Raw genomic sequence first — 16,651 nt, 5'->3', positions numbered from 1 at the left:
TTGGAAATAAAAAGTTCCCTAACTGAGAAGTGCCCTTCCATACTGTGTGACAGTGGTGTGTCTCAAGATTGATTTCACATTTCACCATCACTGTGAAGTTCTTTGCTTTTATTATTTGGTGTAACAAGTTTAATGGTTTCTTACGCTGTCATTTCGGGTGGGTGAATAAGATTAATTCAGCATTTCATAATGCACCATTGTATACTGTTTACATCATTTATTTTCTTTTTACTGAATGATTACAAATTTCAATTTAAACTTAATAACATTTGGTGGGAGTTACTTCATGTGAATTAACCGTGGTGATGTCAGTGCATCCCTCTGGAATTTAAAAGATATTTCACTGTGTTATATCATGTGCCGCACAGTATATCAATTTTTATTTCCCATCCCTCAAGTATGGAATGCACACTGTGTAACTTCTAGATTCTCAATATAGACATAATTTACCCAAGCTGTGCAAATGCCCAACTTGCTGAAGATGATATACACAAGATTTATTTTAAAGACTAGTTCTTTCAAGGAATCAGAAGCCTTGCATAGTACACAAGCCACTATATTATCTAATTATTTGGGGAGAGGGGTTTCTAATGTTACAGACAAAGGGAAATAGCATGTAAACTGCAGTCATAAACCAATTTTTCCTTACTCTAACAACTTTAAGATTAGATAGGTAAATCCCAGGCAGGACCATTTATCTTCCTTGAGAACTATACTTTGACATTTTTGTGAGTGTCTGGATTAGCTGGTTGCTTAAAACAGTGAATACTAGAAATATTCATTCACTTTACTTTTACTTACATGCCATCAAGCGTATACCAAATGTTAAACAGCATCTAGTTTGCTCATTTGCTGGATTGCACATACTACTGCTTTCTTTATGTGAATTCATAATTCCTGAATGCATTCAGAGAGCAATGCACTTACTTCTTCCTTGCTGTCATAATATTAAGTATATTAAAAATAAGTTTTTATGCTCAAATTGATTCAGTAATACACTTACATTCTGGAATATTCCCACAATTACAACTAAAAAATGCTTTGATTTCTAGGCCAGGATTTAGTTCATCAGATAAATTTAAGTTTTTACTGTGAGATTTCAAGAAGTACTTTACAATTTATTTGCTATATGCTTTTGGCCTTTCTAATGTGGAGCTGTACTTCATCATTTTTCTCCAAGTACCTGCTTTTGCAGACAGAAATTTTGACCTCTGATACCACCACATTCCAGCCTTGCCTGTATATCTGAATATCTCCATAAATCAAGTCATTTCAATACTAGCATTTATTAACTTTTTTCTTTTTCCAGTATCTCCTGATTAGTGCATCAAATAGTGGAGGTGGCAGGATTAAAAAAAAAAAAAAAAGGGAAATAACAAAAAACAATGCAAAACTTGATTGTTTTCCCTCTTGGCCATCACGTGGTTGTCAATCATAAAAATCATCACAGGAAAAGTAACTAATTAAAAACGAAAGGCCAATACCTCAAGCAGTTCCTGTCAGTCCTGGGATATGTTTCCATGTAACACTGATGTAAGACATGAAAAAGAGCTGGCGTGCCCAAATGGTTGCCTGTTTTTTCCAGCTACATCTGTTTGTCTAATGAAACAAATTACATTCCCTAAAATCCCTGCCATATTTGTACCTTTGATATTCCAGCCACAATACTAACATCCTAAATCCTTCCCTGCAAGAGGTGCTCACTTGTGCAAAGCCCAGTTATGTGAGTAACAGTACACAAGCCATCAAACACTGCCTGAGCGGGTATTGCTCAAGCAAATAAGGCTTCACAGGATCAGTCCTGTTGGATAGGCTGCCAGTTGGCACCATTTCCCCTCCCAGTTATCCATTTTACTTTGTGCACATGCCACTTAGGAATGAAACTGGAATTCTGTGCTGGAGCAAATAGCACATTACTATTGCATTATCCCAAATATTGCAATATTGAAAGGAGAGCATCATCAGATTGACAGAACAGCACCAGCGAGGTTCAGAGGGGCATCCCCTCTGCCAAAGTCCTTGGGAGCTGGACCAGGGTGCCTGGCTCAGCCATGGCTCTTGCTCCACACCAGGCTGGAACAGGCAGAGCACCAGCCAAGAGTGACCCCCAGGCAGCACCACAGGTGGGCAGCAAATATTTGCTTGATCCTCTGCTGTTATTCAGGAGCTGGTTATAATCTGCCTCTAAATTAGAAGGGCTGAAATCATGGGCTCTCCTATAAGTGAAGCCAGTAGAAGAAGAGTCTGGGCTGAATAGAATCAGTGAGATTTTAGCCCCTGGCTTTGGCAGAGGCACAGCTGCGAACAAGTCCTTAAGCCACTGGTGAGGATGCAGCACAGCACGCCCCAAGCAAACGAAGCAGCAGGACTTGAACTAGGGGATGCCTATGTCTTCATTTCCAATTTTAAAACACACGTGGGAGAGGGAAAGTGGGAGGACAGCTACTATCATTTTCTGCACCAACATGAGCCCAAGAAACAATGACATTTACTTTGGTTTAACTAATTTCCACACATCAGATCATGTTCGGCACCCGAGTGCCAAAGTCCTATTCTTCAAGTCTGTTGAAATACCACTTTTCGAAACATGTGTGCTAACATTTGGCCAACACCACCACAAGATCATTTTATTAACTTGTAGCTCATTTCATAGACTGCTGCTCATGTTGCTAACATATGCTATTCTACCATTTACTGCTCTATAATTAGAGAAGTCATATGAAAGAGATACACAAGGCTTAATTTTTGCATTAAATACAATTTGTTTAGACTCGGGTAGGCGAAATAAGGAAAAAAAGAGTCATACAATGAATTAGAAGACTGCAAGACAGCTAATTTAACTCTTAAAAGGTCACAGCAAAATGTTTTTAAAACACAGCCTCCCCACCCCCCTCATGACTGCATACATTTTTAAGAGTCAAATCCAGAACTATATTCTGCTCTGCCAGGATAAAACTTGTTTCCAGGGACTGAGGGCCTTAGGGGCAGAGCAGCTAGCAGGATCCTTGCAAATGTGGGACCAAGGGGTAAGATCAGAAGCTTACAAGTAGCAGAGGACTATGAACCTTTTACACACTCTGTCTTTTCTGCTGCCACCAGACTGTTATGCCAAAGCATTTATAGTATGGAAGAGGTTGAATAAAGGATAGAGAGTATCACCAGAATATTTATTATAGCATGTGCTGCTCAGAGAAGGCAAGGATCCTGCATCACTGCTCCTTCCTCATAGCTGACAGAGAAAATTCCAAGCCAGCCAGCCATGAAAATGCCTTTTACTGGGAAAAGCTGGCCGTTAACAGATCTTTTGCTTGAGAAATTATCACATAAGGACTTTAGAACTCATTAATAAGCCAGTGTGTAATAATAAATAAAATATGAAACATTTGACTTTGATGTTTAGCGTATTTATCTTTCCTCCACTGGATCAGTTTCAGTGCTCACCAGGCAAGTCGGGAGCTGGACAGGAGCCGTGGTGCCACACCTAGGGCAGAGCCCCTGAAGTGGAATCCGCGATTTAGCAGCCAGCTGCAAGCTACAGGCACACAACAGCATTTCTCTCTTCCAACTGCACACAACTGCATTGCAGAAGGGACTTGGATATATATTATTTTTAATACTGAGTTGCTTAAAAAACAGTAAAAATATATACCAGTGACAGCTGGGAATCAATTCACAAGCAAACTGGGTTTTAAGGGAAATGCATCCTTTCTACTGTAAATTAATAAACTGCAGCTATAGTTTATTAAGCCACCACAATATTTTACATTTTCTACTGCCATAATCTTGACTGCTTATAAATTACAGTACTTTTACCTATTCTTTAATCCAGAAACATCATTATTAAAATGTTTGATGGAGGCTGCAGTGCATCTATCATTGCTTGTAAAAGTTAATTAGATTAGATAAAAGAAATAATTAGATTTGCATTTTTATCCCGGTTTTAAACTTCCAAAGAAGATCACAACAGTGTGCCTGTGGGCAATTAAAAACAGCATAGAGCAGTGAAATATAAAGGCAAAAAGGTCTGTCTTTCCTAGCTAATTCATGATTGAAGATACAATTACAAAATATTTTAAGGGTTTGCTGAAGCTGGGGGCTATTCCTAGACTTCTAAGCTTTGTTTATAACTCTCTCTCTCTCTCTTTCAAGGGAGTATCTGATCTGTGTACCCTGCCAATAGAAGTATCAAATTGCTTTCAATGGCTTTCTTTGGTCCTGTGCAGAACTTGCTGGAAGGGGATCAGTTTCATGATCAATAACAAAAAAAAAAAAAAAAAAAAAAAAAGGTAGAGGAGACTATTCCATAGTGCTGGAACAGTACAACTGCCACTGCTGTTGCTTGTCAACACTAAATAGAGTTTACAAAGAAAGACACCCTCAGAGAGCATAACTGAGCTGACAATAACTGGATTCCAGCCTGTGCATTTTCAGCAAGCTCTCTGCAAGGAGCTTTAACCTGTCTCCAAAAGGCAATAAATGAAAGGTTCAGCTCTTAAAATTGGAGGTCAGTTACATACTTAATGATGAAGCGTATCTTTAAATCTATTTCTACTATTATTATCCTAGCAAAAAATTAATTAACCAGGTCAGGGAGGCTGTGAAGGCTAATGTGGAATGTAATTATTCCTGATCTTTAGACATGTACTTCACATAAAGAGATAGTCCTTATTCAGCTCACCAGGTACCTCAATTGTCAGTAGTTAATCATGGATAAGAAGAGAGACTCATTGGTTCAGTCTCTTAAGTTTTACTTATGATTCAAATGATTCTTATTCAAAGACAGTTTAAATAGTTGTAATTTTATGTTACAATTCTTTTATCTGTTTACTATCACAGTAATCACATTCACTGTATTTGAGGGAAACAGAAAATGTAAGAACATTTATAGGAAAATAGAACAGCATGAATGTATAGATTAAAACTTTAAAAAATTACTATTAGGAGTAATTTCTAGTGGCTGAATTAAAACAGAAGACTTATGAGAGCAGAAGAAACCAGTTTCTCTATGCAATGGAAATAATACTGATTCAAACAGAAAACAAAATGCTCTGCAATGGCATTAAGCACAGTAAAGAGAAATAAAGGTGAAGGGAAATGGACAAAAGCAGCTTGACTCATCTTTCACAATTATCCTCATCATAGATTTCTGCCGAAAAGCCCAACCATCACTGTCCCTTTTAGAGACTTCAGATTTAGGAGTTGCTCTGATGAAACCTACCCAAAAGGAGGAAAGCCCTGAAAACTTTCATCATTTAAATTCCCTGCACCTCCATTCTCAGAGGGGATCCTGGAGCAGCAGGCTCCAAGCTTCAGTGGGATCCACCTCTTTTCCTCAGATAGGCAAGGAGGGGCTCAGAAAAGAGTCCCCAAGTCTCATTCTGAAAGGACTGAATTCTCATAATGAGGCACAGAACTCACAGGGATGTCAGGACTCCTGATTTGGAAACATTTAAGAAATGCATGTCTTCCCTTTTTCCAATCTAATCTTCATGATTTACTACCAAATTCCTCCTTTAACCAGCTTTTTCACTTATTCCTAGACATTTTCCCTTTCGTAGCACAGGCTAAGAGATGGCCTTGAATTAGCCCAATTATGTTCCCTCTACTTCAGAATGAGTATTTTTTATTAAACAATCAAATGAAGAAACATATATTTAACAAAAATCTTAATCAACCTTTAGACTGATCTGTGAGCTCTTATTTGCCCCACATTATCTTCTCAACTTTAATTTGCACTGAAATCAATGATTTCTCTGCACAGCTCTGCAGAATAAAGAACTTAATTTGGCATACTAGATTTCCTCTCTGTGGACTCCTCTATACAAGAGTGTTTACGAACATTATGAACATTTGAGCTGAAAAGTAATAATACACTGCATTTATTTGAAAATTTTCATTTAAGATTCTCAAAACATTACATTTAAATTGAGGGAAAGGATACGATTTGCCAAATTTCTGATAATCAGAGACAGGACTGAGGAGAAGTCCAGATTCCCACTGCTTTTAGCCAACAAAACTGCATTCCCCAACACACAGACCCAGATAGAAACATTAGCTTCACGTAGAAAACATGAGATGATTATGCAGAACATTTAATGACCTCTGTACTCTTGAAATACCTATTATTTCTGCATACACTAAGCCTAGATAAAGTGCTCTTTGCTCATAGATTATTGACAAAGTTTTGGATGTATAACAAGTCTGCAGTAAGGTGCTCCAGTAAATGATCTCAAAACAAAACAAAATAAAACAAAAAAACCCAAAGAAAGAAACAAACCATCTACCAATTAAATGAAACAAGGTCAAAATGAATACATAAACAGATAATATAAATAATAAATGCTAGGTAATGCAAATTCTCAGTATATTTACCCAGTAGTTGTCCAGGGGAAGCATGATGTTATTTAATGTAAATTATTTTAAATGTTGTATGTGGCTGACCTTTTATAAGCCCCTTCTAGAGCAACTTCTAATTGCTCAAATGGTTTAACTGGGTGCATTACTCACAGAACCTCGTTTGAGAATTGACACTGCACCTCAGGAGAGGACAGCTGACAACACTGTGTGTCTCATGATGAGAACATTGCATCAGCAGTGCCCCTCTCCCCCTGCATCCTGGAGAACACGCTGTACTCGCCTGAGTGGCTGTGCCATGAATGGGCCCCTGCCCAGATGGAACTGGCACCTGTGCTGCTCACATTTTGTAATCTCCTCAGAAGGGGAGTGGCAGGCAAGGGTACCACTGTTTTCTCACGCATACGGAGTACAGATAAGAGCCCACACCATTCTCTGTAGGTAATCACTGTTTCCTGAAAATTGTTGCTCAAGAGTGTCTTTGAACAAACCTTCTAAACAAAATCAAGTTATTGGGGATAGTGCTGCAAATTCTACCAGGCTCAAAAACTAAACTGGGAATGCAAACATTCAAATTTTGTTTCCCCTTCCAGACGCAGAGAGCAGGATTCACCTCATCTCACATCAGATCTCTACACTACAGGCATTGACACATATATCCTCCTTAGTTAATGGAGAGAAACAGCCATTTTAGGGAACAATTTATCTGATATATTTTAAATATCTACTTTAGCACAAGACAAAGTGTATCCTGAAACACTTAGCTTCTCACTGCTCACTACAAGAGCAATCTGGATAATTAATTAGACAGAGTCTGTACTGCAGTTACCTATTTTTGATACGATGAACTCCACTCAGACCAGCATGACTTCAGTACCAGTATTGGGGTTTCTTGGGAAGATGGTGGGAGAGGGTCTGGGAGAACCAGCACAGCACTATTTCTGTCACCTGCCTCCCTTTTGCCTCCATCCCAGCTCCAAGCCCTTAAGGAACTACACATCTCAAACTGTAACACTCATAACCAATTCTACAGCAGCAAACCTACTACAAACTGAGACACAACTTAATAACTTCTCCCTCAAGCAACTTCTGGCTGCCAAACCTGCCAGCAAAGAAACAAAGCAAGACCACTTGGCTCACAAGCAAATGGACTATGTGAGCTGGAGACAATCTCCCAGGGAACTTTCTTTTAGTAATCTCCCCAAAAGACCATTGGACATTTGACTTGGCGCCTGCCCAGTGTGCTTAGTGCTTCTTACTGGAGCCTACAGGACTCCTTGGGCCATGGGATGCCCACTACCAATCTGGCTGACCAAATGGGAGAAGAAACAATCCTTACTGACTCAAACACACTGATTAGACTCAGGTAAATGTAGAAATCATAAATCAATAAAGAGGCCAAACCACTAAGGAGCTGTGCTATGAGTATAATATATTGGCAAGAATTTGGAACACTTCTTTGCATACACATCTGGGAAAGGACGGGAAAGAAAACTTGTGGAGGGTTCAGCACTATGTAAGAGGAAAGGTGGAGTGAATGAGAAAATGAACCTTCAATCTATTCTAGAATGAATTCTAAGACCACGTTTCCCTGGAGATAGGGGAAGGGTAAAGCTACTGGAAAGTATTGACTGAAGTGAAACTTAAAGTACCTTTGAGCTTTTTACTACAGAGCAGGTATCCCAGTCAAACATACCTACAATTCTCCAAAGAGAAACAAAAAAGAAACCCAAGTCATAATTCCTCTTTCTGTTTCCTAATTTTTAAAGGAATTTTAAAAATTAGAAATTTCTCATACAGATAACGCCTGCTTTGTAGACTTAGCTAGATTTCAGTCTTAGCTTTTATGCTAAGACTTTTTAATATTATTCTTTGCTTTCTGAAGCCAGACTTGCAAATAACACTTAGAGAAGATGGTGTATTTTTTCCTTACAATATTCTTTCTAGTTCCTTACACTGTTCTTTTTTCCTTACTCTATCTCTTTCATCCTTGATGAACACCTAATATGAACACACAGTCTCCTAATAGGCAACAACAATAATGGTGCTTTACAATTGTGTCTCTCGTGCAAGGTATTAACACATCTATATTTGTTAAATAAAGCCCTTAGAAGTGTAACTGAGACTGCATTACAACATTTTCAAAAGCATTTACAAGCATTCCTTTGGGATGAGGGAAAGAAAAACTTCAGTTTTGGCATCTAGTAACATAGCAATCTGCTAATTAAGGAAAAGAAATGGATAGCCCAAGCTTATAAGAAATGATTGGCAGCACAATCATCTGTCAGACCAAATTGAAATATTTCAATCAGTGAACAGGCCCAGGGAAATGCTCTCAAAGTGGGAAGCAGAGAAGGTAACACAGTCACATGCCAACAATGCCTCTGCATCCATGTCACTCCCTGCCCACGTATACTTGCACAAAATTAAAACATGTTCTGAGCACAAGTACAGATAATTGAATATCTCCAGAATACTTCCAGATCCACAAGGGTATGATTACTCCAAAGGCACCTGGAACACATATACCTGTGGGTTTTTGTGCATGAGCAGACTGGTGCCAGGGACTCAGTACTGCCTCAATGTCTCAATTATGCCTTTGTAGAACACAGAATTCCTCCAGCAGTAAGTGAGACTGTGTTTTTACTTCACACAATGCAAGTCAAAGTGATTGCAGATTTCAGAATTATGACAAGATGGTGAGATTTAAAAATAGTTCATAACTTTCAGAAGAAAACTTTGCCTATTAAAGTTCTTTGCACCAAAAAAGATGTCTGACAATAATTTTTAGGGACACAAGGAACTCCCATAAAAAGCATCTTTACTCAGGCTTATTAGCAAAGCGAGTGGCTGCTTTATTTTAGACCCTTCCCTCTCCATAAATGAAACTTAAGTATAATCAGAAGAGAGCAATAAAACACACTGACCTGAATTTGCTGCTGCAGTAGATTGATTTTGTGCTGCTGTTGCAGAAGTTGCTGCTGTTGTCTTGCAATCTATTAGAAATAAAATTTCCATTAAATTAAAACAGCAATATTGAAATTTCAATACTATTGACCGAAAAACATAATATTTGTTATTCTTTATTATATTTTATTAAGCATATTATTTTTTTAATGGAGCATCTTTTAGAGGTAAATTTAAATGCAACATAAAAATCTACTTAGCGAGTAAGAAATATGTATTTTAAGCAGTGAGACCTTAGCTCTGAAAAGCGCAGCAACATAGGTTTATTTGTGTGCATATGAATAATCTCATCACTATTCAACAAAGCATTTAAGCCTGTGGTGATCTTTAACTGTGATGCATTACTGTTAGCTACAATGGGAATGAAACACATGCTTAAAATTAAGTGCCTTTCTGAATGGGGATGGGATTACGCAGGTGCTTAAGGTTAAACATACATTTTCCTGCTTTGCTGAACTGGAGCCTTAGCTGGTGTTTATGGATGTTTCACTATTCAGCATGAGCTCCTAGGGTAAGCTTCTCTGACTTTCTCCACAATGAGCAGCACATTACTTCTCTTGCAAATCTCAAAAATCATCCTTGGAGCTACTTAGCGAAGCAGAGCCTTATTCCGTGTAAAAGCAGTACCTGGTGCTCAGCAACTCATCCTCCACACAGCCCTATGAAATATGCAGATATTCTTTCCCTCATTTGGTAGATTCAGTAGGGGATCTGGAGGATAAAGGTTCACTCTATCCCTTCTCTAACACAGATGGAAAAAAAGCAAATGTTCTGGGTGGAGAACACTAAGAGACTGGTGAGAGTTTGCTACAGATGCTCCATCTACCTCCCTGATTCCCACAAAATCAGCATGCTGGAGCAAAAGTGAAATAGGATCCTGCCCTCAGACCACAGAGCTGCTCCCTGCCATGGGTGATGTGGAAGGCAGCCACCGAGGAGAAGCCACAGGGAGCTGGGGGAACAACTGGACTTCTGCTGTAGAAGGGCAACAGTGCAGCAGACTGAAATGAGAACAAGATTTGTGTTTCCTGGAAATCCCAGCCTCAGCACTTCTGCTACCTTCATTTCTTAAGTATAATTTCCCCTCTTATAAATATTTATCTAGAGCAGAGGAATCACATAAAACAGCAAGAAGCTGGTGACAAAGGTATTTTGGTCACTCAAATCCACTGTTTCTCTTTTGGCAAAAACCCTCTTGGTCTCCTTCCCTAACATCTTCTGAGCACACTTATTCTGTTATAAACAGAGAAAGCTAAGTAAAATTTTTTTATGATAAAAAAATGACAGGAATGTATAAAGGTTGGTTTGGAAATAAACAATCACATAGTTTTAGTGAAAACTGTTCAGATTAACTCAGAAGGAATTTGCAGTCACATATTAAGAGCTTGTAATTGTGCATACAGGGAGACCAAGGCTGTCATTTCCTTAATCTCTCACTGTCACATGGAAATAACTCTAAGTTTCTGCAGTTAAAATTCACTTTTGTAAGAGAAATCAACACAAAATTCATATGTATTTTTAAGTCTTACATATGACCTCAAAGAGGCAAATTAAGGTCTAGGTGATTCTGGGGCTGGGTGAAGGCAAAGGATCACAAGAAGATGGAGTCAAGCAACTCTCACAGATCACTACAGCAATGCTTGTAATGGAGCTCAAACCCCTTTCAGGATCCTGGTGTTCAAACAGATCTGGATCCATCTCCCAGGCAAGTCAATAAAATACAGTGAGTGAGGGCTGCATGAGCAGACCTTGTGTGTGAGTGAAAAAGGGAATCAGAGCTGGTCCTCCTGTGCCCAGGTGGCCCAGGGCAGGTCCTAGAAGCTCAGGTAGCTGTTGTCAGCACAGTGACCAGCCGTGGTGCCTGTGCTTGGTGAAACAACCCTAATGGGGACAGCGCTATATGGAATATTTAAAACCACCACTTGTGTGACTCCATCTTAGAAGTGCAGTGCTTGTAACTAAAGGTCTGTCAGGGTTATATCCACATTGCCCCTCCTGTTGAAGGTCTCAGCAAAAGAAAAAGTTGGTTACAGTGTGCAGCTTCATAGTGAAAGGACACAGAGCATGGAGCTGCATTGTGGGCCACCCTCTCTCAGTGCTGTATCGTTCTTTCACAGGTACACAGTACCCTACATCCAGTATTGTCTGGAGCTGCTGATGACCTGGCTGCAGCCTAACACAGTAAACCACAGCCAAGACGAGGAGGAGGCTTTTGTTTACATGTGCAAAGGAACAGATCTGCCAGGGTGCTGCCAGCTTGTGAACAGCTTTTTGTACCTGCATGCACAATGTAGCACCATTTGAATAGGCATTTCCTGATGAAAACAAGAAATATACCATGGAGCATCTAATCTCCAAGGTTCCTCTTCGCTGGAGCAGTTCTGTGATAGAAAATGTACCCAAGACCCTGCAATGCAATTACCATAGCATCGTCTTGATGTATAGGCTTGACACAGTAAAGTAGGGTACACAAGCACCATGTGGCTCAAATTCTGAATTTTATTTGCCTATCGGTTGAGCTACATGCTCGCTTCATTGAGCATGACAACCTAGTTTTAAGTGTCATTTAATTTTCATTTTGAAATATAATTACAAAGTGTTCACTGTAAGATATCACTCGTCTGCAAATGTGTCAAGATTAATTTGTGCTAGCTTATTCACAAGTGTCAATAGTTAATTACTGTGTCATCTCTAGATGGCTAAATGACATTCTAACTTCTGATTTTTTACAGTGTTCCTTTATGTTATTTTCCATTAGGGGATGAGTCCATATTCCTACATGTGGGCAAATACCCAAGCACATAAAATACCAGACGTCACAACTCATTAAAATCAACAGAGCATACATTGCTGTATATATCCTATAAAATATATTTAACTGAAAAGATAATTCTAGTAATAATGTCAGATTCCTAAAAACCACACATTAATTTGGATCTGTTAGATCTAATGCTTAGGGGACTAGTGCATGGGATCACTGTTGTTGCACTTTTGTTCGATGAGAAGAGGACAGCTCGTTGGACAACTGCATCTTTAAACCAAACAAATAATCAAGGAAAACAAACAAAAAAAAAAAAAAAAAAGAAAAAAAGAAAAAAAAAACCTGTTCACAACCTCAACAAACAAATCAAACCTTACTTGTGCAAGGTATTTGAAGGTTTGAATGCTTAAGGGACTTTGTTTAATTATTTTCTTTTCAGAAAGAGAAAGTGTTAAATAATGGTCATAGTCTGGCTTGTTCATAACTCTCAAAATTGCTTCTCAGTGCAAGGAGAACTGTGAAATCTATCATCCACTCCTTTTTTTTTTTATCTTCAGGGTCTTATAATATTCCCTCTTTCTGGAAAAACGTCTAACTTCGGCAGATATTTAAAAAAAAAAAGCAAACCACCAAAGGAAACAACAGCAGGCAGAGCGGAGTTTGCGACAAGCGTTCTGCGTGAACAATTTTCACAGGTTTCCTTCTTGGAGCCTCACCTGTTCTTGCTGTTGGCGAGCAAGGTCCATTTGCTGCCGTTGCTTTTCGATTTGTGAGGCTGCCAGCTTTTTCTGCTCGTCGTGGGCAGCCAGGAGCTGCTCCCGTAAGCTGATCAGCTGGGTGATCATGGTCGAGAGCTGCCGCTCTTTTTCTGCCAGGCTTTCTGGGGTACCTGAACGGGGGGGAAAGATGGACTGTAAATATCAGGTAGACAATATTTACAAAGCATTATTTACCCCTCAAAAAAAAAAAAAAAGGCTGCATCATCAACGTGTTTTTTTCAAACAGCAGCTTGGATATATTTTCTACTAACAAATCTCAAAAGAATGTAACACGCAGATTTGCTGTGCTCTAAGCAGGGGAGGATGTAACAAAAATGGGAGCAGAAAAGATATAGAATATTTCCTTTTTTCTGGCAGGGATTTATTCTGTATGAATCCCTGGATCTTCTCCATCTAAATCTGCCCACTGTGATAAATACATTCATAGTTTATCAGACATAATTTTACCTCAGTTTATATATTTTCTCATTTTTTCACTCCATGTATGTACTAATGCTAAAACAGAATTTAAAAGATGCTGTTTGGTGGAAGAAGCAGTTTAAGAATTTATTGATAATTTCTCCAAAATACCCATATATCTGGTAGGTCATTTAGGTAAATGTAATCCATGGTTGTGGAATTTGTATTAAAAATGAGCTTTACTTGTCCCCAAGAGAAATGGCTAACCTGAGAAAATGGCTTAAGAATTTTCATTTAACTTTCAAAGTTTACTCTACAGAGAGCACTTAATTAATATGAAACTACGGTACATTTATTCTTTGCACTAATGATGCTTAATGGTCTGTTTATGGGTAAATTGCATGGGTCTCATAAGTGGAGAGTACAGGGTCCTTTTCCAAATCAATCTGAAAATATCCCACCTCATATAGGAACATATTACCCTGTCAGAAACAGCAATGTCAGTTCCTATATTTGAGCCATACAATACATTTCCTTTTGTGAGCCCCTCAGAATCATAGGTCTATAAGAGATAATATAAATACATCAAGGTAGAAGTCCAAGATTATTGGAGGACCATCTGAAAGAAGTTTAGAGTTGGAAGTGGGATAAATAAAGCAATTCAATGTTGTAAAGTAGAATTGAAAATCAGAGAAGAAAACCAAGAATTATTTAGGTCTGTAGTCTGCCACAATGATATGAGAAGGAGCACAAAAGAGAGTGTTCAGAAACTTCCTTTCCTCTGTTGACAATAGAGGACTGGGATAAAGAAGTCACTGGACTTTTAAAGAGGAAGAAAATGTGTGAGCAACAGGACCTGGGAGGGAATGGAGAAACAGTCACAAGATTATGACTCCAGCTTCTTCCCAGGAATAAGATGGATATCTTGTGAAGAAGAAAAGAAAAAAGGGCTGACAGGTTTCATAAGGAGAAGGAAGACAAAATAAGCTCCTGCCAAGAAGGTGAAAAACCCAAGATTATCCACTACTTACATTGTGGGGCCAGTATGATTCTTACACAGATTTCATTTGCAAAAACAGCTTAAAAGAAAACCTCTGTCTGAAATTGCTTTGTATGGAAAAAAAGAAACTGTAGCTTAAGTCACTTACTCTAAACAAACTCTGAGAAACAAAGATGTTTCTCAAACTCTGAGAAACAAAAATGTAAATGTAGATTTTATGTGCGTTTATTAATTGCATTTAGCAATGCAAAGTACTGAAAAAGATTCAATTTCTTATTCACTATTAAGTATCTTAGTTTTAAATGAGTTTCCAAGAAGCTGATGTTTCCCTACCCTCTATAGACAGTATACATGTGACATAGGCCTCCAGAAGAAGAAAAATGTGTAAATTCTGTTGCAGTTGAAATTTTAGAAAGGCTTGATAGTGATTTCCTTCATCAGAAGAGGAACAATGGATGCATGAAGCTGAAACTGAAGGACCTTCCTACCTAGACCAATTCATTGCAAAGCCTTAGTGTGATACAAGTGACTGAAGCAATAGAAGAGTTCTGTGCAAAAAGCTGCTACAAGTCCAAAACAAATAGAAAATAATTTTTGAAAGTAAGCTTAGGCAGCTGTGTGGCCAGGAAAGTGCCTGCCCTGGAAGTGCTGCCTTGCCAGGATCCTTCAGCATGCACTGATCTCCATGCTGACAGCTGTTCAATTCTCTGCAACTTCAGTATAGACCTATCTTAACCCTCCTAAACTGTGTTATTAGGTCTTGAAGATTTTCCAGCATGGTTCAAAGGTCATTTAGGTGGTTTTGAATTCATTTCCATAGGTAAAAGACTCTTCTGCCAAAAGAAAACTCCCCTGCCCATTGTGACCAGAAGAGATCAACCACTCCACCCACCGATTTTAGAAAGCCAGTGGGAAGCAACCTGCTGCCTCAAATGGTACTTATTGTCCTCCACTGCTACCTGGGAAACAACGGCTTGAGACTTTCACATCTGTCAAGCAGCTTTGGCATCATAATGCAAGCCCCTGAGCTTACAGCCGTAAAATATTTTACACACCCAAAGCAGAAATTAATCTCCCACTCCATTTCCATATTGGCCTGTATAGCTTGTACTTGCTCCATAGCATGAGTAGGAAACCACCACAACGAGTGCCTGCAAAGGCTACAAAATGTTGTTGTTTTGTTAGGATTTCTTGGAATCATTTGATATAGCTGCCACAAATTTATAGTCTCTCTGCCTGTCTTTCTTTCTTTCTTTCTTTCTTTTTTTCCTTCTTTCTTTCCTTCTTTGCCTCTCTGATTTTTTTACAATAGCAGGCAGAAGTAACTGTTCTTATTCAGGAATCCACAGCAATTGTTTTTCTTTCCTTTTCTCTCCCCCGAGCAACACATCTGAAATAAATGACCCCATTTAAAATACCCTGCTCTTTAATTTGTACCCTGTTATGTAATCCAGCAACAGAATAGAACTGAAGACCACAAAATGTACACTGTGCTCCTGGAAAATCACGAGACCTCTATGAAGCTGCAGGACACCTAACCAAGAGCAAGCATAAGATGAGAATGTTGTTCTATGAACTGTGTGTGTGGGGGGGGGGTGGGGTGGGGGGGGGGGGGATGAGGCATAATTTAATTTTAGAGTGGAAAATCCCAACCATTATTTTACAGTTTAAATACCAATAAAAACCAACTTGCTTAGAATGCAGACCAGATTGAGCTGATCTGGCTGGGACAAGAGAGGTCATCAGTAGCTGTGTGCCATCATCATCTGTTTTGCATCCACTTACTGTAGCGAGCAATGAGATTCCTAAACTCATTACCAATAAATAAACTTCTGCTGCTGACTGAAAGTATCTATAAATAAAATAAAAATACAGCTATCTGTAAAATGTATTTGCCATAAAAACAGATAAAACAAAAAGCTTAGTAAAAAATGAACAGTAAATATGCCAGCTTCCATAAAATATTATATACCACAGCTCTCTCTCTGTTCTAATCCTATTCTCTTACTCCAAAGACAGCAGTGCATTTTTTCCATGGGGTCTTCCTTATCCCCAAAACACATCTGTCTTGAGTTTCTCTCAGATTTGTCAGGTGGATCAGTGCTCCCCAGGGCCTGCTCCATCTGAAGTATTTTAATTTGACTAAACACCTGATTTATTTTATCTCTCCGATGAGAAAGGCAGTTTGTCTTAATAGAGCCTGTCAGCCCACAGTCCCATTCACAGCAATTTACAGGCAGCCAGGGATGCTGGAAAAGAAGAGTGCTGTGATTCTGTATTTTATCCTCCTCCAGAAAGCACCTAAAAGCAGCTATTCACTGCTACTGCATGTGGCATTTTAGAACTGAATTAGCTTTTTATTCAAGTAACTACACTTGTTGTGAATAGCTT

The 16,651-nt window shown here is 38.8% G+C and overlaps 1 protein-coding gene across 7 annotated transcripts in view; it reads right to left on the bottom strand.

Moving 5' to 3' along the window:
* Positions 1–16,651, bottom strand: part of SOX6 (SRY-box transcription factor 6) — a 369,483-nt gene that overhangs the window by 131,866 nt on the left and 220,966 nt on the right. For all 7 annotated transcript variants that reach the window (XM_058025836.1, XM_058025840.1, XM_058025842.1 and 4 more), the window contains exons 6-7: positions 12,799–12,971; positions 9,282–9,350 (exon numbers count right to left, since the gene is read on the bottom strand). In XM_058025836.1, coding sequence (XP_057881819.1) covers positions 9,282–9,350; positions 12,799–12,971 — 242 coding nt within the window. The remainder of the gene's footprint in view (positions 1–9,281; positions 9,351–12,798; positions 12,972–16,651) is intronic.

The sequence above is a fragment of the Melospiza georgiana genome, chromosome 6, assembly GCF_028018845.1.
Source record: "Melospiza georgiana isolate bMelGeo1 chromosome 6, bMelGeo1.pri, whole genome shotgun sequence".
In the NCBI taxonomy this organism is placed as follows: domain Eukaryota; kingdom Metazoa; phylum Chordata; class Aves; order Passeriformes; family Passerellidae; genus Melospiza; species Melospiza georgiana.
The sequence above is the reverse complement of the archived record's forward strand: the minus strand, read 5'-3'. Positions and strand labels throughout refer to the sequence as shown.